This window comes from Lissotriton vulgaris, chromosome 1_1, assembly GCF_964263255.1.
Source record: "Lissotriton vulgaris chromosome 1_1, aLisVul1.2, whole genome shotgun sequence".
NCBI lineage: Eukaryota > Metazoa > Chordata > Amphibia > Caudata > Salamandridae > Lissotriton > Lissotriton vulgaris.
Window position 1 is genome coordinate 2,023,643,636 of NC_141685.1, and position 26,727 is coordinate 2,023,670,362.

General features: G+C 44.0%; 1 protein-coding gene across 5 annotated transcripts in view; it reads left to right on the forward strand.

The window, feature by feature from the left end:
• The window catches only part of ITPR2 (inositol 1,4,5-trisphosphate receptor type 2), a 1,555,333-nt gene that overhangs the window by 882,283 nt on the left and 646,323 nt on the right, over positions 1-26,727 (forward strand). For all 5 annotated transcript variants that reach the window (XM_086920227.1, XM_086920242.1, XM_086920233.1 and 2 more), the window contains 2 exons: positions 10,350-10,478; positions 23,812-23,932. In XM_086920227.1, coding sequence (XP_086776353.1) covers positions 10,350-10,478; positions 23,812-23,932 — 250 coding nt within the window. The remainder of the gene's footprint in view (positions 1-10,349; positions 10,479-23,811; positions 23,933-26,727) is intronic.

The window sequence follows — 26,727 nt, forward strand, 5'->3', positions numbered from 1 at the left end:
CTTCAGAGCACATGTGCAGCAGAGTAGAAGTCCTTTCAGCAGCACAGGAGTCCTTCTTCCTGGCAGCGTATCTACCAGTGGTGGCTGGTATTTGAAGGTGGGGCTGGGTCACGGGTGGGAGGGGATAAAATAATTTTAAAAAATCACACTTACCTGTCTGATGCCTCCACCTCTCGGTCCTCTTCCCAGCTTCCACAGCAAGAAGCAGGACACACCCGGCCCCCAGCCTCCCGATAGCTAATCATAATGCTGCAATGCAGCGTTGTGATTTATCTGAGCGCCGTGGATCGGTGCTCAGCCAGAGAATGGGAGGCTGGGCATGTTCTCCATGCAGGATGTAGTGCAGCCTGCATGGAGAAAATGCCAAGCGTGCATGAATGTTTGGCTGGCCTCAGAGGGCCAGCCAAACATTCTTGTGCACTTTTAGTGCAAACCAATCCTCTTTATTTCCCTGCTCTGTCAGCAGAGCAGCCCAACCCCTTCCCTGGCAGCCCCACCCCTTCCCTGATGCAACACAGAAAAAATAAAATGATAATAACTTAGAGTATTATCGTTTTATTTTTCCTTTATTTAGTGACGCTGCTTAAAAGCAGCGGAGCGACGCGCCACCGCCTTAGTGGAAGTGCCACCACTGGTATCTACAGGTCCAAAGTGTACTGAAGAGGGGGTGTCTGAGTTGCAATATTAGCCTATTGAAGTGTAAGTAGGGCTGGGCCCAGCTCCACCCTCCCATCCTGCCAGTGATGGCCCATCCAGGCACACCTAAGCCCTCTAGTGTATGTGGCTGTCTAGGAGGAATACAGAAAGACTAACTGCTAGCTACACCCAAGCATGTGACCCAGAGACAGGCTGCAGGCACTAAATGGCTAAGGCAGTAAAATAACTAAACATACGAAAATAACAAAGGGGAGAGAGGTACTATCCTCCCTACTCACATAACATGTGCCACACAAAAGAAAGGAAGGAGAAAACAATCCATACGTGTTTCTAGAAGCCGCCTAACTTCTATATGAGAAACGCTTCATAGTTTTAGTACTGCCCTCACACACCTAATTGTGTCATGCTTCATCATGGGGCACGCTTAAAAGCGCCCAAAAAATGCCCAATCAAACCTAGGATCCTCCAAACACAAAAGAATTCTAAAACCACCTCAGAGTGTGCCCCCTAATTTTTGAACTGTAAAAGAGGCCAGGCTCACTCGCTTTGTTCGCTCACTAAAAATCAGGACAAGTATTACGTCCTACCACATCCCAAGATCATGTCAGTGCCCTAATATTTGATTTCAGGCCATGTGACATTAGTTTCTGGGATGATGTGTTGTCAATAAGTTCAAGGGGTGTGCGATGTCACTTGAGGTACCTCTGAATTGACGTCTATGCTTAATACCCTGGAATCTTCCTACTTTGGCTTGGAGACTGACATCATCGAATATACAGTTCTGTTAACGTTAAAACAATCCTACCCATAACTTATGGGAAAACATATTTATAGCTGCATCTATGTCCCCCACATTCCAGGTTGTAAACATCCTGATCAGTACTGTAGTCCTCAGCAAACGGGATAAGTAACTCCGTAAACTAACTCTTTTAATTGGTCACCTACTGGTTTCCCTCTAAAGTATGGAAAAATTACCTACATTTGTTACCTTTATCCTTTGGAAACAACCTGGATCTTCCCTTCAATCATGCTGGTTGGTTTACTGTACACCGCAATCTCCTGTGCAAATGTTAACCCTTGCATGTAAATAAAGTCCCTGCTTCCTCCTCATTTCTATCTCAAAGCATGTTCCTCTAGCTAGTGTCTCCTGTTACAGTCTAAACCTCGTCTAACTTCCTAGCTCCATCCCAAGTTCGGCAGTATTGTTTAATGTTGTGACCCTCCACTTCAATATTTGCCCATTGACCTAAGGATAACTTTACATAAGGGCTCAAAAACTGTGTCGCCAGGCAAGACAGCTGCGGCCACACCGTGACATCCCATCAGGCTTCTGCGTGTGTTGTTAATTCCGCCTCACTTTATTCCTTGCATTTCTATAGATCACAGTGTTGTCGGTTTCTCTAAAATATGATTTTATCCTGCAACTCTGCATCAAAATTACACATAAGGGTTTTACGTTTTCCTAAAATCAGTGCTCTCATGTACCACATTTGTTTGTCTGTATGACAGCCAAATGTAATAGCATTACTAATGGAAATTATCACCAATGAAATGGCTACCAATATAAAAATACCCATGGTCCAGTATGATAGAATGTTACTTCTGTGTGACTTATAAATAAAGATAATGTAATATTCATATGTTTTTTCCCTGTGCATAACCTGCATCCCAATGGCATTCAAGTATTCCTGATGCATGGTCTGAAAAAGACCTCTACGAAATCAGATGTCTTGGGGAAACCCCTCTCCTTTGTTCTAGAAAACGATGTTAGAGAACACACTGTTCTTTTATCTTGCAAACAGCTTGAGCAGTGCTGTTTATTCCAGGGAAAGCATCTGCTGCTGAGGGATAATCCACCATCCATCAAATATGTTACTTTTCAAATGGGTTCTGAGCTGTCCAATTCTGCTTACAAATGATTAGCTCATGTAAGGTAACCCGCTCACAGACGTAACAATGTGCAGCAAGGTGGTGATTCACTTTGAAATATCCTGTAGCTATAGGTCAGGATTATTTAGTGCATTCCCTCTGATCTGGTCATAAACTTAAAGATAGTCTACAAATGCAGCTACATCGACTGCAAGACACTTCATCCACCACAAATCTTAAATCAATAGTGTGATGTTCCAGGGCCTGATAAGTCCTGATCCAAATGCCCTCTTAGAGATTTTAACTGCATGTGAGTTGAAATCATTCTTAAGTAAATGGTAGCCTCTAGATAAAGGCTTATGTACAATTAGATCGTTTTGCAAAATAGTGAATCGCTTTGGGCAACAGAACCTGCCTATGTGTTATTCGTTAGGCAGGTCTCAATTTGCCAATCTGTATTGACAAGGTTCATGGCTTGTGAAGGACAGAAGACCGCCATTCTTGTACTTTCATTTCAAAATAGAGGATTTTTTTTTTTAAGCAGCCCAATTTCCTTAAAGGAAATTTTGCTGCTCAAAAAAATATAAAAGTCCATTTTGAAACTCAAGTGGAAGTTGGGAATTGTACACTGGACCGTTGCCTACTCCCCCCGAAGTTGCCAACCTAATTCTAAAAGGGGAATGGTGCCTAAGGGGACCCTTTCCTCTTTGTGAATCACTTAACACCACTATTTGGGAAGGAATAACAGATCAGTGGTTTGCAACCACAGTTGTGCAAACTACTGATATATACCTTACCAGCTAGCAATATCAAAGATATGCCAAACACTTGCCGTTTCAAAATTGCAATTTGGTAGCCGTCAGAATCACAATTTTGCTATTTGAAAAACTTTTACGAATATCAATATGGGGTTAGATCATTGGAGAAACCATTTTGCTATCACAGCCTTTTGATTTTAGGAAATCCAAGGTTTTAGAGTGAACAATTCTTTAGTACATCTGGCTCTTCATTTAAAATGTAATATGTTTTGCTTGGTGTGTTACACACATAAGACCTTGCACAATTTCTCTGGGTCTGCCTTACTGCTCAGGTCAAGCAGCTAATTTGCGCGAAGATTACTGCTTGTTAAATGAGTTTACTATAGGGATCCTTCCTTTTAGTAAGTGTGAGAGCTCAGTCATAGCTCCCACCTCGACTTTATCTTCGCCTGCATAACCTCCAGTTGTTTTCAGTATTAAGATGTATTTCTTCACACTGGTGGTAATTCTAAATGCCAAGTGTAGATGAGACGTAGACATCTAGTGGTTTGTGCAGCAGTGATATGTTGTAGTTAGTGGTAACTGTGCAGAGCCGTTAGGTAACATTGTATTTGAGTCATTTTGTGTAGATTTTAGAACCCCGGACTGTAATAACACTATAGCAAGACGTCCATGCCTCATTCAAGTGGACCCCCTCATCCAAAGGTAGCACCTGGGATTCTCACCTTTGTGATTAGTCTTTCAACCTGTGAAACAGTCCATGCAACAGGTGGAGTTGCTTTGGAAGGATCGCCATTTTATTTAGTAAGATGTGCACAGCACTGAGACTGGGAAGTCGAAGTGCCTTTCTACTGTCTTCTCAACCAGGGCGGGCCCAATGCGGATGTCTATTTATCGTCTTAAAGCTATTGTGTTGCTACAGAACACAATTGCAAGTGATCTAAGAATCTGCTAATTACAGCATTGTCTTTCTTTTACAAGAGCAGGAATTAAGACTTAGTCCAGTTTATTTTGAGCGCAGAGGATTTGCCAATATCTGTAATGTCCAATATCATTGATCAGAGAAGATCAAAGAATTAAACATTAGGAGGAGGATGGCAGGTGTTTATAAGAAGCTACTCAAACTATTAGGCTTATTGTGGCCTCCTGGAGGGCTCTGGGTGCTCCTAGATAGCTTATTGTTTCATGACTACTGCATGCAGTATTTGAGAAAAGGGAAGACGTACTGCATAATTCTGACCACTGTGGATCAATGATTTTATGGTTTGTCCTGGGTCGAGCTCTCAACGACTCATAAAGGAACCAGCCCAATTTACATCTATTTCAAAACATCAAAAACTGAGCTGAAGGTTGCCTGATGCCGTCGCTCTGTCGAGTGCAGAGCTCAAGTGACGGATTTCCCACATTAATGGAAATACTTAGGCTTGATATTAATAGAAATTGATATCGGAATGCTCCTGACATCTAATGCTATCGTTGGGTGATCCCGTAAAAGTGAATTTAACAGTTTAAACCGACTTTGAATTTTCCGATGTGAGGTTCCAAGATGGCGGGCGGTGCTGCTTGAAGTTTATTTGCCGCTGCAGACGAATAAAGCTACCTTGAGCCCTGCCGAGCATCAGATCATCATGCCTACAACCCTCTCATGCTATGGTGAGGAAAATAAAATCCATTTTGCTGCCAAGGAGCTGGGTCGCAAAGCTACGCCTTACATAGCCTGATCTCACAATGGCGGAATGGCGCACCCTGCGAGTGGTCTCTTTGTTCTGTAACGGCGATCTGCAGATCGGCTCTGCTATATTAGAGTGATCAAGAATGAGTGATGCCCATGTTCTGGCGACTCTTTTGAGGGGAAAATGGTCCGGCTGTAAGTCTTTTTTCCTTTACTCTCCACCATCAGCGTGGACGCGTTTAAACCATTTTGCTGCCAAGGAGCTGGGTCGCAAAGCTACGCCTTACATAGCCTGATCTCACAATGGCGGAATGGCGCACCCTGCGAGTGGTCTCTTTGTTCTGTAACGGCGATCTGCAGATCGGCTCTGCTATATTAGAGTGATCAAGAATGAGTGATGCCCATGTTCTGGCGACTCTTTTGAGGGGAAAATGGTCCGGCTGTAAGTCTTTTTTCCTTTACTCTCCACCATCAGCGTGGACGCGTGAAGAGGAGGCATTAAGGTTTTGTACCAAGGTACTGTGCAAGGGGATGAGCGGAGGCGAAAACGGACGCTGACTGATACGTGCGTGTAGGCACCGGCTGTGGCGAATGATTAAGGATCTCAAATGCGCTGCTATCACTCGTAATAGTCACAGAGGAGCAGAGTATTTCTGTGTTCTTGAAATGTCTCCAGGATGTTGTCCGCTTTCTATTAATCATTACGGCAAGGATGTGTACTGATGATTCTAGTGATGGAGTTTGCAAAGAAAATAAAGCCAACAGGTATTGCCATTTTAACTGGAAATGACTTCACAAGATGGCCGACCGGTGAGGAGCTCCGGCCGGGAGCTCCCGACCAGGCATCGCCTTTACTGCTTGTTAAGAGGTGCCTTCCCGAGCGGGTGCTCCCCTAAAAAGAGGGCCTCTCAATGTCTCTCAATTTTCTATTCAAGGTACCCTTTTATTTCCTACCTGCATAGCCCCATATTATTGGCGGGGCGATCGACCCCTTAACACTGCCTGACCCTAAAATGGCGACAGCGCTAGTAGCGCTCGCTTATAACCAGTCTTGGGGAGCTAACGCTATACCTCACTCATACCAGATCCTTAACTCTTCACTTGCCAGCTGCCCATTTGTCATCTGGGTACAATAACGAGCATCTTCCTTGACTCTGATCTCCCTGCATATAAGATGGTGCCTGCCTAGCGGAAACCTGACATTCCACATCATTTGTGACTGTACACTCAGCATCCACGCACTTCTGACCCGATAGTGCCGAAGCTTGCTAAACACCTCACAATTGCATGGATGGTTCGCTCTGGACTACAGATCCCACAGGCAGAGGCATGGACTGCGATGCTTCACGGTACCCCCCTATTGCTGAGATGACCTAACATTTAATCTTGACACTGGACTTAATGACTATGTGACCCCATCTGAGCTATGGGCCCATTTACTCTTACTTCCTGGGCCCGACAAGGTATTTCTCTACCACTGCCGATCTGCCAGAACTGTACCTCTTCTTAGCCCCCTGTTACTACCGCCCCCCTCCCCACATTCCCTCTATTGGGGACTTGTTTGACTATGCTACTGTAACTATTGTAACCGTGTTTTTCTGATACCTCAGCAAAAATGGCTGATGCGCGGTGGAGCTGCTAGACAGCTGTAGAGGAGATCTGCCCTGGCTCACCACCTCGGCTGTCACCTACCCAGCCGGACATTGGGCACTGTTTTTCCCGTCTCGTCGATGCAGCTGTGACTAATGTAACCTTGTTTTCCCTGACCACTGAGACCTGAGCAACATGGCCGATGCCCGGTGGAGCTGCTCGACAGCTTTAGAGGAGATCTACCCTGGCTCACCACCTCGGCCGTCACCTACCCAGCCAGACATTGGGCACTGTTCTCCCGGTCTCCCTGCCCTGTTTCCTCCTCCCCCCCTCCCTTTGACGAATTACTGTAACGTTGTTTTGCCTATATTTTACAACGCTCTGGTACCAAATGTAATTTGTAACTTGTAATGCTACAATTCCTCATGTAAAGCGCTCTGATACCTTCAGGTCTAGCCAGCGCTATATAAAACTCTTCAAATAAATAAATAAAATAACCTCCAAGAGATGAAGTTGAGAATGTTTCATAAATTCGGCTCTGCAGCAAGCGCTAGAGTACTTTCAACCCACTGGTCAATCCCCAGAAACCCTGTAGAGAACAGTCCATGCCCCAATTGACTCCTGTCACTCGAGTCCTAAGATATTCCTGGTGCTCATAGTAACCTAACACTGCACCGAAAGTCATTATATTCCTTTAGCTAAAAAAATAATTGCACTTACAATCAGGGTCCTTTGCCACACTTTCTAAGATGACCACTAAAATTACAATATTGAGTTACTCCTGCCATACAACCGTAAGTGCCTCCACACTCATGAAATCGTTTCTTGAGGTATCCAAATATAATTGCCCTTTTCCGAAGATACCACTAGCCAAACTAAACTGACATTGAGCAGTATTTAGCAAGAGATTACAGAAAGGACCAAGCTTGGTGCTTAAAAGTACGTCGTAAAAGTACATCCTCACGCCCGCAGACTGGGCGTGAGGAAACACAATTCACCCTTGTGTGGGGTTTATTTTCTGAGGCGAGAAAAAGCATAGTGAACAAGGGGAGAGGCGTCATGCCACAACAAGAATATGACAGGAGCTTAACCTCTAAAGTGGACTGACTAGAATGGAATAAATGTGGATTTTGAATAGTAAATGAGCATGGAGAGAGATGTAATGGCTGTAAGGGATAACTGCTGGTGAAGAAATGTTATTATTAATGTGTGTTAAGAGTTGTTGATTTATTCATTTGAACATAAATGAATAGGAATATGGTAAACATGTTGTTGCCCTACAAAATCCTGGATAGAAACTCCTAAACTATGTGTAAAAACATACACATGTAAAAGTAGGATTGGTCCCAAAAGCAACCCCTATCCAGGCCAAATGAACCCCAATATCACCAATGGAAGCTAAAATGAAATTGTCCAATTCAAGTCACATCCTCTCTGGCCCTCTGCTGGATGGGGTAAATAGGCAACTCTGCTGTCTTGGACTTGAAGAAGGGCCTGGGAACTTGCTCAAAGTTAGTTCATACTAGGGGCTACATCGTAAACAATATGAAAGTTTACTTTAAAGCTCTGTTTGAGCCCATGGCTTCCTGGAAACTGATGGAATATAGACTTTCTAGTAGCCATCACCTGTGTCCGTAGAGTTAACAAAGTCCAGTCTCTTTCCCTTCAGAATGCTACACATTTTTTGTTGCAATTAAGTGGGTCATCAGACCTTACGGATGAGTTCTTTTTAAATACTCGCTAAATTAGGACCCACTCCTGTCTCCTTTTTGAGGCTTCTTTTTTAGATTAACCATAATCCGAGATTTTACATTGAATGTATCAATTAGGTAGCATGGCGTTTTCCTGTTTGGAATGTAGCTTGTTTTTCCTACAGTATGATGCACATTCTCAACGGTGGGTGTAGCAACTGTAGCATTATAACATCTGCTTGGTGAGCTTCTAGTATTGTTCTTGAAATGGAAAGGGATAATTTATTTAACATTAACTTTTGCCCTCTTAGTCACCATATATTGTTCCGTGACCAATAGCTGCCCTGCATGCTGACTCATCAGGATGCATTGTTGGTGTTGCCTACTTCGCACATTCGGAATGCTGGAGCAAGGAGTGGATAAGCAGTGAATCAGCTTGGCTAACAAATTTTAAACATCTGTTGCACAGTTGTTTTTACTGCCTAATGTTGTCATAGGAATTGTACCACTTGATGCACTCCAGCATTTGCAGAATCTCCTTTCACGGTGTGTGCGCAGCCATTATTTTAAGCTTACAATGCTTGAGTTGATCTGTTGTCCTAACCGAAGCCTTGGTTTAGCGCTAAATTAGGACTGGACAGACCGTTCACCTGATTCTAGTGCCAATCAAAGGTTCAAAATATAGCTCTACTTTCACGTGCAAATATTGTTTCTTCTGTTGTTTCTGTCTATAATCTTGCAATCACAAGTTGCCTGCTGTCTCAAAGAGTCTCCTCTCTATTCATTAAATCCAGCATGAAAAAGGGATCTTTTTCTTAAAATGTCTGGTTGTCTCATCTCCTTTCTCCTTCTAATGAACCTCCTCTGCATTCCTTTTGTCTCTGGCCACAACCTTCTCTGAGTCACTTGCATGTTTGCTTTAATTTCTATTATTGTATTTCTGCATTATGCCCACATTCATTTCAAAGACCGCAACCTCTCTTAAGCTAAGTCATACCATGGCAACCCAACAACATTCTCTAGCCTTCTGTTAACGCCACTAAACATCTGCGCTACCCCACACCAATGATAACACCTAATCACTATTAATGCATTCTACCACAAAGAAACTGGAATGAATGCATGGAATGATTTGCTTGAGCACATAAAACTAATCGGCAGAAAGACAACTGTAACACAGATCTCTGGACTTACTATTAACCTTGTGTCCTGGAGCAGCTTGCTGCCCAGGGTAAAGCACTTCAATGCCTCGTCAGGGGAAGGGAGTGTTATATAAATGCAGTTACAAGTTAATAATGAAAAGAAGAACCAGTGATGATACTGGAAAGTAGATATCTTTTGAGTTTGTAAAGCTGTTTGAAAGGGCCGTGTGGTTCGGTGCAGCCAGGTGCTTGTGGTCCAGCTCCTCTCAGGCATGGCAGTGCCCAGGCTTGGCATGGCTCCTTGAAAGTTAGGCCTAGTGATCTCTGCCTACTATTTGTTTTCACAATAAGGTTTTACTGAATATGGCAATATGACTTCAGGCATTTCGATGTTATGCAAAATGAAGGAGTAATATGTGTGGCCCTTAGAGTGTAAAGTTGTGAGTTGATCGCTGAAGAGCTTGATCGTACAGTGAATGCCTGCCCATCATTCATCTCGTCAATAAAGGATCTTAGCATGGCTTTTCGGCACTTCTGCCTCATAATTAGGTAACTTGGGAACACACATTGTTAGTGAATTGACCCAAAAGGAATGTGTATGGCAAGTGGTTCAGTTTTGACTTCCCATCCTGAAATCTTAACAAGTAAGTAAGCCAAGAGGCCTGGTCACCTGAAGAACCATGGCATGGCCTTTTGATCTCCGTAGGGTGACTCCCCCTCTTTACACACCTGTAGTGATTACTGCCTACTATAGTTTGGGCTAATTACGAGCTCAAATGTCTGTATGCACAAGCGACCCACTGAGCCATTTGCATTGGCTTGGCTGATATTGCCCTACGTTTGAAAAAAAACCCAGAATGATTTATGTACTTGAAAATGTAATTACGAACATTGTTATTGTTGAACAAGCACGCCATTTAACCATCCTTAATAATTCGCGGTTCTGAACGACTTTCTTTTGGCATTCAAGGTGTGCAACACGACAACGGACAGGAAGCACGCGGACGTGGCTCTGGAAAAGTATGTCACGGAGGCAGTAATGAACATCGTGAGCGGCTTCTTCAATTCCCCGTTCTCCGACAACAGCACCAGCCTTCAGGTGAGCGCGAGCCACAAAGCTGGAACAAAACTGACTTGCAAGCGAGCGTCCCCGCAAATGAGGCTGCTTTGGCTGAGCCGCCGCGCGCGCCGCTCCCGCCGTCACCCGCGCGGCTCCTCACCCGCGCGCCACGCTGACAGCTTTGTTGCTCATCAATTAGGCACCGGCACATTTTGCCCCTTCTTTGTAGATTTTTTTAATGACAAAAACAAGCACAGCCCAGACAGCGAGCGCGTCGTTGTGACGGACAAGTGGTGTCTGGGGAGGTTGCGGATCGCACTGCACCGTGTCTGTCAAAAGACGGCAAAATTGCATGATCTTTGTGCCAGACAGATATAGGCACGCGTGCTCTCTGCCACCGCCGCTCCCCCGCTCTCTCCCAGCCTGATAAAAAGTTGGGCTCTGGAGTCTTGTTAAGAGGATTCCTAATGCCTGCCCTTGTTTTACCATTCAACGAAATGATCTATGCGCCCGTTTCACATTTAAATACGACGAGGAGCGTGCTGTTGTGCAGGATTAATGAACAATCAGGGCTCGTTTATCAACGTTAGCGGCCTCTGCTCGCAATAAAGAACCCGGCTTGTGGCGGGAAGGGGGCTGTCTGGTCTGCCGCGTGCCCACGTCACTGGGGAGCGAGACAGAGTCACTTTCACTCAAGGTTGAGCCCGAAGAACTTCGTGTTGGAATTTCAAATTTTTTTTGCAGTGTATTAATCTACAGATCATTTGCAGGTATTTGAGATGTAAGACTGCTTACGGACGTAACCAAACATTAATATGGATTGGAGGGAGGTATAACTATATTTAAAGGGGAGTATAATGTGGGAGGCAAATTGTGAGCATGCGGGTGCAATGGTGAGCTTTTTAATTTGCGTATCAGCTCCTATATGTGCTGGTGTAGCACATGACATTTTGTAAGTAATTTACTAGGCCGCTGAGCATGGCCATACGTCAATTCACCAAGATGCCAGGGGTAGCGGAAGGGATGTCACACACCATGTGGCATTTACTTTGACACACACGCACACACGCGCACACACACACAGGCCTAAACATAAACACACATTCACGCACTCCCTCTCAGATGATAACCACACTCACCTGCAAGCATGCATAAAACATACATACAAAAGCATTTTTACGTACCTTAGCTGTCAGATATGTTCATATTCCCGCTCATTATACTCTTTTTTTTTTTTTTACACTAATAGTAAATAATATTAAAACATTTGACAGAAAACCAGGAAAAAAAAGGAGCTCCTAACGACGTCCATTAGAACGAGCTGCTCCTGGGTTTCAGGCACTGATTTTGCCACCTCTTTGACCCCGGGGCGACTCCTCTACTAGGACTGAGGAGCTTCACCCCACTGCTCTGCAGTGCGAGAAGCAGAAAGCTAAAATGGTAATAATTATCTGTCATTACCATTATATGTTTGGTTGCAGGTGGGTGGGTGAGCAGGGCTGCTCTGAGAGAGGAGGAGTGGTGTGCCTGCCCACTCCCGGGTGCAGAAAGACTGGTCGGCCCCTTGGGGCTGCCCAAACCAGTCATGCACACTCTGCCTTTTCTCCATGTAGACTGCATGCAGCCCAGGCGCGCAACACCCATTGGACTCACTGGGCTTCAGCCCTCCCCCCGTCGTGTGTGTCAGCCCGGGATGAGACAGATCCGGGCACACACAGAGCCGCACCCGAACGTTTCACAGGTCTTTAAAAGACCATTTGAATGTTAATTAGGCCTTGCAGTTGTTTCACCCCTTCTAAGAGCCCCTGCAGCTCCACTCTGCCTACTGATTAAAGGTTCAGCCCCCCCCCCGAAATTTTTTCTACCTGTTTATTTTCAACAGCCTATCAGAAGGTTGTGTGTTTGGTGAACTATGCCTTTGTAGAAGGGAACCAACCCGAAACGCTTCAGGCTGATCCTGCCTTGCGCCTGATCTACTGGAGATTCACTGCAGCTCGTGTGCTCCCTCGCCTGTGGGTGACTTTGGAGCATATATATATATATATATATATACACACACACTCTCTCTCTCCCCATCCCTTGATTGAGATTCTCTCACACTCAATCTTTTTCCATTATTGCGTAAGATTGTGCATGAGTAACAGGATTTACCTTTTGTGAATATCTGTCATTCTTAAATTTGTCCATGTCCTTTCAACTGACACTTGCAAATGTTTTTGTGCATCAAGCAGTTTGTGGGTAGATTGAGTACAGTATACTGTATCGCTGCCTGATATTATGGATTGTGTTTTGCTAAATGTGCGCCTTGCTAAATATTATTCTGTGCTGTTACAGATGAATGTATGTGATGTTCTGACTGTGTGTTTTGTCTGGTATTGATGTTTTTCTTCACATTGTTAGCTTAACTAATACATGGTTTCTAAACTGTGCTCTTTGTATTTGGAGTAAAGAATGGCCTACTTTGCATTGTTATGCTATGTGTATTTGTAAAGTGCGCTATCACTTCTGAGGGTATCCTGGTGCTGCGCAGGTCTATTAAACCTCTGGCTAAAAGCTTAGAACAGAGCTTGTTAAATGCATTCAGGAGTGACAATCTGGTCCCGTAGACTTGCTTTTTGGCAGGAATCACATAGCTTCCCTAATATCAGTAAGGGACCTCTCAGATTCCAAATCCAAAGTCACAAATGTAAGTAGGTAGATTTGCGCCCTCCTTATTTTTTGAAATAGCTTTGCAATCTTGTACTGGTCACTCAGCCTAGATGTTGGAGTAGAGTTCTGAAACGCTTTAAAATCCTGAGGCAGTTCATGCATGGTGATGGTCACTTTATTGTTAAGATTTCCTAAAAGAACATTCATGATACTCTATAGTCATTAAGGCCCTGAAATGACCGACCTTATTTACAAAATCCACAATGCTCATGTGGTGGGTAAGAGCATCTTTAAGTCACTGTGCCTTGAAGCTTTGCTTAAGTTAGAGATGAGTAGACTCATGGTGTTGCTCATAATCATCTAAATAAATAAAATATCATAGCAATTCTTTTAATGTCCAACATATACACGAAGTTCTAACTCCTGTTGTTCTGCCATCCTCATTGTATGCCAGGAACATGTGATAGTCAAACTCCGATTGTAGACTTTTAGGGTCTCCCACACCATACATATGATAGCGGATCTAATCAATTTCATAGATCTGTACTTTTTGACAACCAAAGGCTTTACTTTATTTTTAGTCTCATCTGCAAACAGCTTTTTCATATTCAGATTAAATATATTTATTTAGACGGACTAAATAACTGTTTCATTCATCACCACACAAAAATACCTAAAATCCTATTATTATAGATTCTTCACACGTAAAAGAGAATGTCCAAGTCCAGATGCCAAGACCTCATTGTGCATTTCTGCTATAAATGACATAGCAGCTGGGCGAGTCAAAATTTCATACTTTAAAGGCTTAAAAAACATACGACTCTGAGGGGAAAACAGTAAGCAATACAATAACACATGAATTATTGTGCATTTGACATTTAATGCACATAAGCATTTCCTACCCTTTGATTTCAAATGAGAAGACATATGTGATGGAAACCATAGGATTTACTCCCAGCCCTTGCTTTCAGAATCTCAGCCCTCATTTTATAGACGCCACATTATTCATGTATAAAACCAGTTCAAATTCGCCCAATGTAAATCTAATGAGGCCCACTGAAGACTAAGGTTTCAAATACTTCTTGTTTTTTCCCAGCAAACCGCAGGGCCTAGTATTTCAAACCCTGGTGGTAAGTAAAAGGATCCTATTTTTGGACCCATCCTTAATTCACTTGCAGATTTCTATAATAATTTCTCAGATGAAGGCTTCCTGACGAAATTAATGATATTGTGAATGGTTTACCTAAATGTTTATAAATACTCAAGTGTTCCACTTTATCATCTGCAAATGACCCAGAAGAATTATGTTTGCCCCAGTATTGGAACTTTCATAGATTCCCATGCTTTTGTATCATTCCCCGTCGTCGGAATGGGAGTCTCGGTAATAAAAAATACCATAGTAGTAGGTGCAAAAGAGAAAGGAAGGCCTAGGCCTCATTCCCTTTTGTAGCATATGAGCCTCTTTTTGTAAAAGAGACCACATTTTTGGCATCAGCCAATCAGAAGAGCCTCACCCCTGGAACCTTCCTGAAGGAACCTCAGAGCCTCAGATTTTCTACCGCACGTTGTGCTAGGGAGTCTCCTTTGAGCTCTGCTCTATTTTCAACTCTTCAAGTAGATTCTACAGTGTTTTCTTCAGGATTACTTCAGGATTTCTTCAGTTTGACTTCAGAAATCTCTCCTTTTCTTCAGGAGGGCTGAAGTTGAGAAAAAGAAAACCCTTTTCAAGCCCTGTTCCACCTGTGGAAAGAAAAGGCTGTTTGTGGAAGACAAACACAAGGATTATATTTACTGCCTTTATCCGGATCACAAGGCAGAGGACTGCAAAATTTGCCGCACTCTCTCTACCAAGACCTTGAGAGATCGTGCTGGAAGACTGCTTACATGGCTACAGAGGCAGAAGGAGAGGAAACATGGAGTTTCCAGTGATGAGGAGGAATCGTCTTCATTTGCTTCCTCAAAAAGGTCAGTGAAAAGGGGTAGAAGTTCCCCATATTCCTCTATTGGGCGCCCCTCAAAGGCTTCTAAAAAGACCCCCAGAGAGTCTGATAGCCGGGGTTCAGGAAGTTTCCCCCACCGCAGTGGGGAGGATAAGGCAGACCTGGTTTCGCCTCCGAAGGGTGAGAAGACAGACCCAGCCTTCAAAAAACGCTCTTCACATTCTTCAGAGAGGAGTTCTAAGTCCTCTACGACGAAGACATCGTCGACGGTGGGTCCGTCGACGACGAAAATGAAGCCCAAAATCCAACTGGTCCCGTTGACGGGCTCGGCGGCGGGAGGGTTGTCGACGAAAGCTTCGTCGTCGTCGTCGAAGAAGGTATCGTCGACGGCAGCGTCGACGGGGAGTGTGCCGACGTCGTCGACAAAGACGTCTACGGCTTCATCAATATCGTCGACGAGGAAACCCTCATCGTCGACGGCAGTGACGACGGCGTCGACGACGGTGGTGTCGTCGACGAGTGCATCGACGACGACGACAATTTCTACGACATTTCAGGTCAAGTGAAATAATGTTACACTCAAAGTGGTTACACTCGGGAAACACCGTGGGTTAACACCAACCGATTGAAACCAGCAAGCGCTGCGGGCCCTTTAAGGACTTGTCTGCTAGGTTAAAGGAACCAGGAAGTACGCTTCCGATTCAGACCGAGGACGCGCTGCCTGTATTGACTTGGCAACACACACAGCGAAACAAGTGAGAACGCCATCCTTATCGTGCTGAATTGGGAAATATGTGGCCAGAACCGGAATAAAACCTTCTCCCCTTTCTCAGTTTACTTGTAGACCCAGCCTTTTGCATAACTCGGAATTACGGCCGAATCCAAATTAATGTCGAAACAAAGCCCGGGATGAATGTTTAACACGCCGAAACCGGGTAAGCAGCTGAAATCCCATAAGTGTTTTCCCCACAAGCAACCGCGCAATCACACATGGACAACACTGATTTTCACCTTTCCCTTTAGGCATTCAAAACCAGCATTCACGTTTGTGAAGGTGAGCCCACTCCCTGACTTAACAAAAAACGCCAACTGTAAGTGCCCAAAATGCAATCCAATTTATATGTCATTCCTTTTGTGTTTCTTGTGTAGACTTCTGACTACATTTCCACACACACAGGAGACTTAAGGTAGGCGATGTGAAGCCGTTTGGTGGCTGTTGTTTAAACGCAGGTATTTCACATAGAGAGGTAACTTGGTGTATTTGTTTTTTGTTTTTTTTAGAAACCGTGGTTGGTCCTGAGGAGAACCCCGCAATAAGGGGGTTCGAAACGCGTCGACCTTTATAGGTCCAGTGTCAGTTGAAAGTTCAATACACTGAGTCAGAAATATAATACGTTTTGTTTGGACAATAAATGCCAGCATTATTCATACCATAATTGACATATGTATATTGTGGTATATGATTTAATGTAAGTAATTGACATGGACCCATACCTCAGTTGTATTTGTTTTTTGTTTATTTTTTGTACGTGGATTTAGTGGCAAAAGTTGTATGCGTGGAGCGTGAAAGTATTAGTATGAATGTATAACAAAACTGTTTTTTATCTGTTTTGTAAATATCTGTATAGTTTGTATGTAGTTGTATATTGTATATATTTCTGATATGCACAAAAATCTTTTTGAAAAATATGTAAAACGTTTGAAAAAATTACTTGATTAAATCAGTGAAAAAAAAGGTACGATAGACTGCTATGCTTTATTCATAACAGCTCTTGTTCATGATTATATATTTACTTAGTTGAGCACTGGCACTTGTATTGTTGGTTTAGTTTACATTGACTCAGCCTTGCTGATTAGGAGCCAAGACCCTGTTCTGTTCTCTAATTTCTACTACGTCGGCGGGCTCGTCGACGGTGGTGTCGACGATGACATCTGTCATTCCAATATCGTCGACGAGGATATCTCCGGCGTCGACGGAACCATCGACGATACTGGCTACGGAGGGACGAGTGACGGTTTATTTAACTAGAATCACTCCTGAGATGACATCCCCGAGAAAGGTGACCTCTTTACCGCCAACTTTGTTGTTGGACCATGGGGAATCTGAGGAAGATGGACATGACACTTATGACTATGCCAATAGCCCGTCTCAGCTACTAATCAAAAGTCAAGAGACAGATTCAGAAGGGGCATATGACCAGGGGGAAGGAGAATATCACCAAATGGCCCACTCTAAGAGCTATGAGCCACAGGACATGGTTTCTGTTCCTACAACATTCCTGCATGACCTCCACAAGATGCTGCAGGACTATAAGTCAAAAGCAGAAAGACCATCACCACGTAAGTCTGCTCCTTCGACACCAGTGAGGAACCCCTCATCTGTAATTCCTCCGGAACTTCCGATACAAACGCCGCATCAACCTCAGCGGCCGGTGCCTCAGGCTCCGTCAGAGCCAGCTGATGACCCGGATGGGGATAATGACGATGAATCATCCAATGGTGACCAAGATCGGATCATGATGAGGATGAATATGATGAATACATCATCCCAGACCAGGCTTCGCCTCATCCAAACTTAGTGGATTCACCTCCTGTTGACATCGGCAGTTTTCACCAGCTGATGGAACATGCAGCTGGGAGATTTAAACTGGTAATGCCCGCTCAAACCACGGACTGTTTCTTATATGATTTTAAGGAAACACACCGCAAGACAACAAGGTCGATTCCAAATGTGGATCATTTGTGGGAGGAAGGTTTGAAAGCTATGAAAAACCCAGCGACGGTGGTCCCTGTACTACCGCGTCTGGATAAAAAGTATAAAGCACCAGATGATGGACCTGCAGCGCTAACGGGCCATCCGAAGCCTGACTCTGTCATCTCGCAGGCAGCACAGAGGAAGTCGAGGAACCCCTCTGTTCCCTTAACGGCCCCTCCTGACAAGGATGGACGACGTCTTGATAACACGGGCAAGCGATTTTCATCTATGGCTAGCCTGCTAATACGTGCAGCAAATGCTTTGGCGATATTGGGACGATATGATCGCCAATTATGGTGTGATATAGCTCCATATCTCGAACAGCTTCCACCGGAGTCAGTGGCGGAAGCAAAAAAGATTTTACAAGAGGGTGAGGCGGTCTCTATGGAAATTATAGACTGTGCCATGGACATTGCCACGACGTCCTTTCGGGCGTTGGCAGGGGCAGCAGTGTTGAGACGCCAAGGATGGCTGAAGGCAACTTGGTTTAGACCGGAAATTCAAAACAAGGTCCTTGATCTTTCCTTCGATGGCGACGCCCTATTCTGGAAATTAATTGATGATACTCTACAAGAGATCAAAAAGGACACAGAAACAGCCAGGTCGCTAGGAACCCTCCAGTATCGCAAATCTCCCTTCAGAGGTTCAAGAGGCAGAGGAGGTGTTTATAGAGGTTCATACCAACACCAGCAGCAACGCTATTCTTCTAACAGCTCAGGATACCACCAAAACCGCCAGTCTTACCAGCAAAGACAGGGCCAATCTTCAGGTTACTCGAGGCCTTACAACAAGGGCAAGCCGGCTGCCCGTGGACGGGACACGTCCAAACGCCAATAGCGGCCTCCTGGCTCTGCCTACTGTTCCCTCCTCCAGGAAATCATCAGTTGGAGGCAGGGTGTCAAAATTCCTTCAAAATTGGTCCAAAATAACATCGGACCGTTGGGTGATCAACATCATAAAACGAGGACATACTTTGGAATTTATGGAAGTCCCCCCACCCAGGCCCCCGGCAGCCATTTCATCGAAACATCTGCGTCTCCTAAGGCTCGAGGTACAACACATGCTCCGCAAAGGGGCGATAGAGCCGGTTCCCCTCCAAACAACAAGGCCAGGGGTTCTATTCCAGGTTCTTCCTGGTGAGAAAAACGCTGGAAAAATGGCGCCCCATCTTGGACCTCAGGGAGCTAAATACCTATCTCGTCTCCCTATCCTTCCGGATGGTATCCCTACAGGACATATTGAAGAATTTCATGGCCACACTCGATCTGGAGGATGCGTACTTCCATGTTCCAATTCACCCAGCACACAGAAGGTTCCTACGCTTCACAGTAGCCAAGAGCCATTTTCAGTTCAGAGTTCTGCCGTTCGGTCTGCGCTCTGCCCCAAGGATTTTCACAAAGGTGCTGGCACCGGTGGCAGCATTTCTGCGAAGAAACAACTTCCAGGTCTTCCCTTATCTGGACGATTGGTTACTGAAGGCCCCGACCATAAAGTTATCGCAGGACGCAGTCCAGGCTTGCACCAATCTGTTCCAAAATCTGGGGCTCACTTTGAACAGAGAACAGAGAAAAATCCACGTTGATGCCCTCAAGAAGAGCACGGTTCCTAGGAGCAGTGTTAGATTCAAAGCTCTCGAGGGCGTTTCCTACTCAAGAGAGGATAGAGAAATTACAACGGTTGGCACAAAACCTTCGAGGAAAAAGGTGTCTTTCTGTACGCAGCTACAAGTCGCTGCTAGGGGTGATGTCATCATGTATTCCCCTAATTCCGCACTGCAGACTGCGGATGCGTCCCCTGCAGGAACAACTGGACCTCCAATGGAAACAAGTGCACGGATCGTTCGAGGACAAGGTGGTTGTCACTCGAGAGATGAAGGAGGCAGTGATTTGGTGGTCACATCAAGACAATTTGTGCCAAGGTCTATCCTTCGCAAGCGCACCATCACCTCAAATACTAACGACGGATGCGTCATTGGAGGGATGGGGAGCAGTGATGCAGGATCTGCTGATCAGCGGCCATTGGTCTCCTCGCGAGCAAAAACTGCATATCAATCTGTTGGAGCTGAGAGCGATCAGGCTAGCTCTTCAAGCCTTTCTTCCGCGACTCCAGGGTTCACAAGTGCTAGTCAGGACGGACAACACCACAGCTATGCATTATGTGAACAAGGAAGGGGGAACGAGATCACTCCTCTTGTCTCGAGAAGCTCAACAGATATTGGAATGGGCAATTCTTCAAAGAATTTCACTAAAGGCGGAGCACTTACCAGGAGTGCTGAACGAAGGCGCTGACAGACTGAGTAGGTTAGCCTCAGTCAGTCACGAGTGGGAACTAAAACAGCAGGTTCTGGATCTACATTTTCAGACATGGGGCACACCGGAGGTGGACCTATTTGCGACGCCAACCAACAAGAAATGCCGGATATACGTCAGCAGGTTCCACCATCAGGGCTCATTGGGCAATGCCCTATCGATAGCCTGGACGGGGAGGTTTCTTTATGCATTTCCACCAATTCCCCTGATTCTACGCCTCATCAGGAAAATGAAGACGGAACCATGCAAAATTATCCTTATAGCCCCGGCATGGCCGAGACAATTTTGGTACACGGAGCTGCATCTGCTGTCGCTAGTTCCTCCATTGCTGCTGGAGGAAGTTTCGGATCTTCTGACAATGTCTGGAGGACAGGTTTGGCATCCAGACCCAAGATCATTACACCTGACTGCATGGCTCCTGACCAGCGAGAATTCATGAATGTCCCTCTTTCCAAGGAGATCAAGGACATCCTTTCCCAGGCAAGAGCACCTTCAACAAACAAGACATACAGATTAAAATGGAAAAGGTTCTGTATTTGGTGCAAAAAGGAAAAGGTTGATCCTTTTACTTCAAGACCTCATCAACTCCTGCCTTATTTACTCCTGCTAGCAAAGTCTAATCTGGCCCATTCTACGATCAAGGTCCATTTGGCGGCAATTTCAAGATTCAGAAGATCTGACTCTGGTCCTTCATTATGGTCATCAAGAATTGTCAAGCAATTCCTCAAAGGCCTGTTCAGGGTCTATCCACCAGTGAGACCTCCTCCTCCAACTTGGCATTTAAACTTGGTCCTGGCTCAACTGATGAAGGAGCCATTTGAGCCGATTCACCGCTCAGACCTGAAATACTTGTCATGGAAATTGGCTTTACTCTTGGCCCTCACCTCGGCAAGGCGAGTGGGGGAGTTGCAGGCCCTTACTATCCAAGAGCCGTTTTTACAGTTCAAAAGAAACACGGTCATCATGCGGACGAACCCCAGATTCATTCCTAAAGTTCCTACAGACTTTCACTTAAATGAGCCAGTGATTCTAAAGACATTTTTTCCAAACCCAGTCACTCCAGCGGAGAAGACATTGCACACTCTGGATTTACAACGATGTCTAAAATTCTACATAGACCGTACCAAGGAATTTAGAAAGACTTCGCAATTGTTCATTGCCTTTGGTGGTCCAAGCTAAGGTCTCCTTCTGTCCAACAGGGGATCTCAAGATGGATTTCGAGTGCTATTCTGCATTGGCACAACATGGCTGGAAAACCTCTGGTGGGCAGGATCCGTGCTCACTCAACGAGATCAGTGGCATCCTCTACAGCCCTCTTTGCGGAGGTACATATAAAGGACATTTGCAGAGCTGCTACCTGGAGCAGCGTACACACTTTCACTAAGCATTACTGCTTAGAGTCATTGCAGCAGGATGAGGCGGCGGTGGGCCAAGCTGTCTTGAGGAACCTCTTCAAGTGATTGGTGAGCTTTCCTTTCTATCCCACCTTCCATTGGTAACACATTTTGTGATTTCATTTTTTACTGTTATAAGGTACTTATTTACAAAATGTGTTTATGATGGTTTACTGCTTGCTATTCTGATACAAAAGCATGGGAATCTATGAAAGTTCCAATACTGGGGCAAGAAAACAAGTTACTTACCTGTAACTTTGGCTCCCCAGTATTGGTAACTTTCATAGATTCCCATGCGCCCACCCACCTCCCCGGGGAAAGCTCAGCCTTCAGCAAGTAGGGTGTCTAGCACACAACGGCTATGAAAATCTGAGGCTCTGAGGTTCCTTCAGGAAGGTTCCAGGGGTGAGGCTCTTCTGATTGGCTGATGCCAAAAATGTGGTCTCTTTTACAAAAAGAGGCTGATATGCTACAAAAGGGAATGAGGCCTAGGCCTTCCTTTGTCTTTTGCACCTACTACTATGGTATTTTTTATTACCGAGACTCCCATTCCGACGACGGGGAATGATACAAAAGCATGGGAATCTATGAAAGTTACCAATACTGGGGAACCAAAGTTACAGGTAAGTAACTTGTTTTCATCCCACCCTAAAGCCATAATTCATTTTTTTTCTATATTTACTGCGAGACGATTTTGAACCCAGTAACATTGCTAAGCTTCCAATTTTCTTTGGGGGACAATAGGTGTGTACACGATTATTGTAAGGTAATCTGAATAAAGCAAGAAGGGAACCGAAGCACCCTATATTTTAGGTGAAGTGAAGAATACCGCTTTTTGCTGCCTTGTGTTGAAAGACCTCCTGTGCACCATTCCAAATCTTCCAGTAGGCTTAGAACCCCCGTTCATTGCTGACCATTGGTTTATTTTCTTGTCACTCATTTGCTTCATTCTTATTCAATGGCTGTCCATCCTCTTCTTGTGTTTGTCCCTCAACTGGATCATAGCATCTTTATCATGCTTTTGACTGGATTACTTGTATTCCATTCACTGCTAACATTCAAGGCTCTAATTTTTTCTTTCTCTTCCAACACTTTGTGATAATGCATGTGCTTTCTTGCTCTCTCCTATGTATGCTTCTTTCCCATTAGATACCGATCCCCGTCAATAAGCTCTGGGTTGCTTCACCGCCACCCCTCCCTCAACCGCCCTTTCTCGTCCATTGCTTCCCACCTCCTCCCTTTCAATGAATTCATTTTTCAACATTCCCCCATCAAAAAGTGCTTTTGTGTGCACACTTTTTTTCCTTCTATTTACTGCTCCAAATGGCATCTGTCATCCCACTTGGCCTCCTCAGCATCACGGCACGTATGCACGTCAGTGTGCCTTCCCAGATACATTCTCCTTTTTTGAACTCTAACAGTTAACTATATGAAGAGAGGTCAATAAATATTTCTTTGTGACTAAGTACTCTTGCCAATAAAAGAACATTCACATAAAAAGATTTCATCAAGATTTCTTTGTTTAATTAAGTGTTAGAAACAAAGCGATCTTTTGTATATGCTGTCACTCTGTTCGTAAGCACTGTGATTTTAGAGCTTAACTGTTACATATCATAGGAGTGTTACCATTTTGTATTACACTGTGGGCTTTGAATGTATTACAGTGCATTATGGCATGTTTTCACAGTTTGATGAATGTGTGATGTGTAACTGTAAGCATTATTGCTTCACACTTTTATAGAATGATTGATTTGTGTGTGGATGTATAGTTATAGATGGATGAAAGTGTGATAGTTACAGAGCCATCATTTTATTGCTGTTCTTTGTAACACGCCATTTTATGCCATTTTACATTGTTATTTCAGAAAGTGCACGTTTAACCTGGTGTAGTTCAGTTTACATAAAACCAAGAACAAATTAGTTTGTTCAACGGAGTAGTGACGCACCTACCGATGGCCCTCATTCTGAGTGAGCCGCAAATCCTGAATGGTTGCACACACCTGTTTGCACCGCAATGAGGATGTCCACTTGTGTACAAAAGGCACATCCATAAGCTTTGTGTGCATGATTTGTTCATAGGGGCAAATAGTGCACCTTTGAATGGTGCAACTCATGTTATTATCACTCTATACCTCAATCCAAGGTCCAAAACACTGAATAGTGCAGCAGGTGCACAGCCGGTAAGTGGCCCTTCCAGCAGGGTAGGTATTTGTTCGCGGTGCAGTTGCAACCTGAATTGTGCGTCTCGTGGAATGAGCCTTGTTGAAATTACACCTGCTTTGGGGCAAAAGGAGTGAGAACTAAGGACATTGTGTGTTTTTTCAGACTCATCAACCAGTCTTCATCCAGCTGCTACAGTCTGCTTTCCGAATATACAACTGTACCTGGCCAAACCAGTCGCAAAAGGCCTCGGTGGAGTCCTGCATAAAAACACTGGCTGAAGTGGGTAGGTTGCCTTGCCAAGCTCTGTTTATTTATTTTTTTTGCGTCATGAAATTCCCACTTGTGAACGCAGGCATTGTTGTATGGATAGGCTGTTCCGTTTTGGCAGCCAGGCCATGATCCCAGGCGCCTTGTCTTATTCAATGCGTCCTGCACCGACTTGTCCTGAAGGGATGCTGTCTGGCGCGTGCAGTGCACCGCCTTGTATTTGTAGAGAATTTTAAAGTTTGATATGCAAGCGCTGTGATCCAAACGCAATTAAAAATTAGCATTCCTAATCAGTTTCGGCCGCACAAATACCTGGATGGATTTGAGATGGAATACATTAAGCAAATAAATTGTTCCAGACATTTAAAGTACTAACCCGAAAGGACATTGTAGCAAGTAATATTTTGTACAAGTTAAAAAACGTAAGGCGTCTCTCATCTGCCCCTCTTGGGCGCCTGAGTTTTAGTTTTTTTCCATGAGAATTATTTCACTGCATGGAATATTTTTTTTTAATTGATGGTTGAACTAAGGCAAATGCTATGCACAAGGGTAAAGTTAGAAAAAACAGCAATTTTCATATAGGTTGAGAGGTAACTTAATGAATTTGTATACAATTTGAGTTTAACCCAAAAAAGAGGAGGCCTCTTTTAAACTAGATACAGGGCGTGGAGTGGCCCTGCTGTAAACTGTCAGCATCCCACCCTTATTTGGTACTCTACGCAGGTGAAATAAGTACCCCTACAACTCTAGGCCTTCTGCCCATGAAGTATTGGTTACTCCTTTTCTTAGATAATATTTCTCTCTAAGCAGCGAGTAAATAAATCCGTCAAAGATCCTTCTCTGCTTTGTATTTGACACAAGGCACTTTCTTTCACTAAGTAGGGTGACAAATGTTGGATTTGTAGGGCAATGAGTATTTGACATTGGCTCCTCCATTTTTAGGAGCTATATGCCCTTAAATATATCAGCACATTTGTGATTTTTCTTTGGTACTTTAGTCAGTGCTAAAGTTGTTGGTACTTTTTTACTGACACATTGGCCCGTGAGCTATCATAGGTGGAAGAGGAAAGCTGAGCGCTAACGTTTTTGCCACAGGTGCCCATTGAATGAGCTTTGATTATATTATATAACCGGGCTAGTGCCATATTGTATGAGACCGAAGGCAGCAGTAGAGAAGGACAAATGTAATTATAACACATTATTATGATACATGTAATGTGCAGTAGATATTCAAGTAAATGGTACATACTTTAGGGAAATATGGCACAGACTGAGATCATATTTTCATTGCCTTTTTCATATAGTAAAATATAACCTTTTCTGATTTTTAAATGTGGTAATTTGGACTATGTTTGTCTTTGCTCCTTGTATGTTGCACTACCTATTGACTAGGTGCCCACTAGAGGAATATCACATACTTGCATGTATACACACAGGAAAATCAGTCCAGATTTTTGTATTACATAAATAACTAAAAGAATCAAAACTCAATTTGATAATTTTTTAAATAAAGTGTTCTACACTATTTTTGAAAAAAAAATGTCTGCAATATAGGGAAAATTGTCATTCCATATTTCAGAAGTAGTAAAATAGGTCAAATTTCTTTGCACTAGTGTTTGAAAGAAACTGTGAAAATTGTCTTTAACTTGATCCTGGGTTTCATTTAGGACGGGTGGCTCTTAGCATTGCAAATTGGTCTTTTTAGGTAAGTTCTTAGTTTGGGGGCTGATTTCTGAGCAGATTCTTTTTTGTCTAAAAGCAAGGTTATAATGTATTTTGTTCCGCTAGAGTGATTTTTCATATATACCCCACCGGCCCTTTTACCATATTTGCTGATTCGAATGTTAACTGCAACAGTAAAATATATCAAAGTTAGTTTCATGAACTGGTTGAAGTTCTCAAAATCTGCATGAAACTGTTCTTTTGAACCTCCTTGTGCTTGTTAATATATTGATTATGACACTCCAGTCGGGTGTGGAGGTGTTGCTGCAGATGAGTCTGTTCAAAAGAAGTTTGAACTTTCACAAAACTTCCTTGGTTGTGGCGTTATGAAAAAGTCTTCACAGTCTACCTACAGAGCGATTTAGATTGCAATGATCAAGGACGAGAACCTCGTAGCAAATATTTGGGGAGAAACGAATGTGAAACCAACTAGGATTTAATCGTCCTTGAAAGGATTTTCTTTTTTTTTTATTTCAAAGTATTTTATTAATTTTTATAAACAAGTACATTAGCATTTCCGTTACGAGGTTCCCGCCAAACATGGTTGGTGTTGCAGTAATTACAGGTACTTTGGTATACGTGTTTAGCTGAACCCCTCTACATTGACTTGTTGGGAAATTAGGGACAGGATCATAGAAAGAGATAGGATAGGAAAGAAAGAGTGGCGATAGGATACAAGAAGTGTTTTATAGCAATGAGCCTAGTCTGGGTTTGTGGCCTTGTGAGAAAACCGACACCCCCCTGGGGAACCAAAGTGGCCCCACGGGGGTTCGTAGGAGTCCAGATACGTGTCAAGCGACTCCCCCATCCCCCTAGTAGCTGGTCTCCTGGGTGAGTTTTGCAGGGCTATGATATCTGTGCCTCTGAGGTACGTCACCCAGTTGACCCAGCCTTTGTATGATGTCCTAGCTGTATCCTTCCAGTTGGACAGGACCAGTTTCACTGCCGCAGTCAGTAGGAGGTCTAGCAGATCCTTGTCATGCTGTGAAGCAAGTCCTGTGGTCATAAATGTGGTGGTGAGAATTCTGCAATTAGTGTGCATCCCAGCGCCTTTTTTATGAAATCAAAGATTTTCTCTCAGAATGTTTT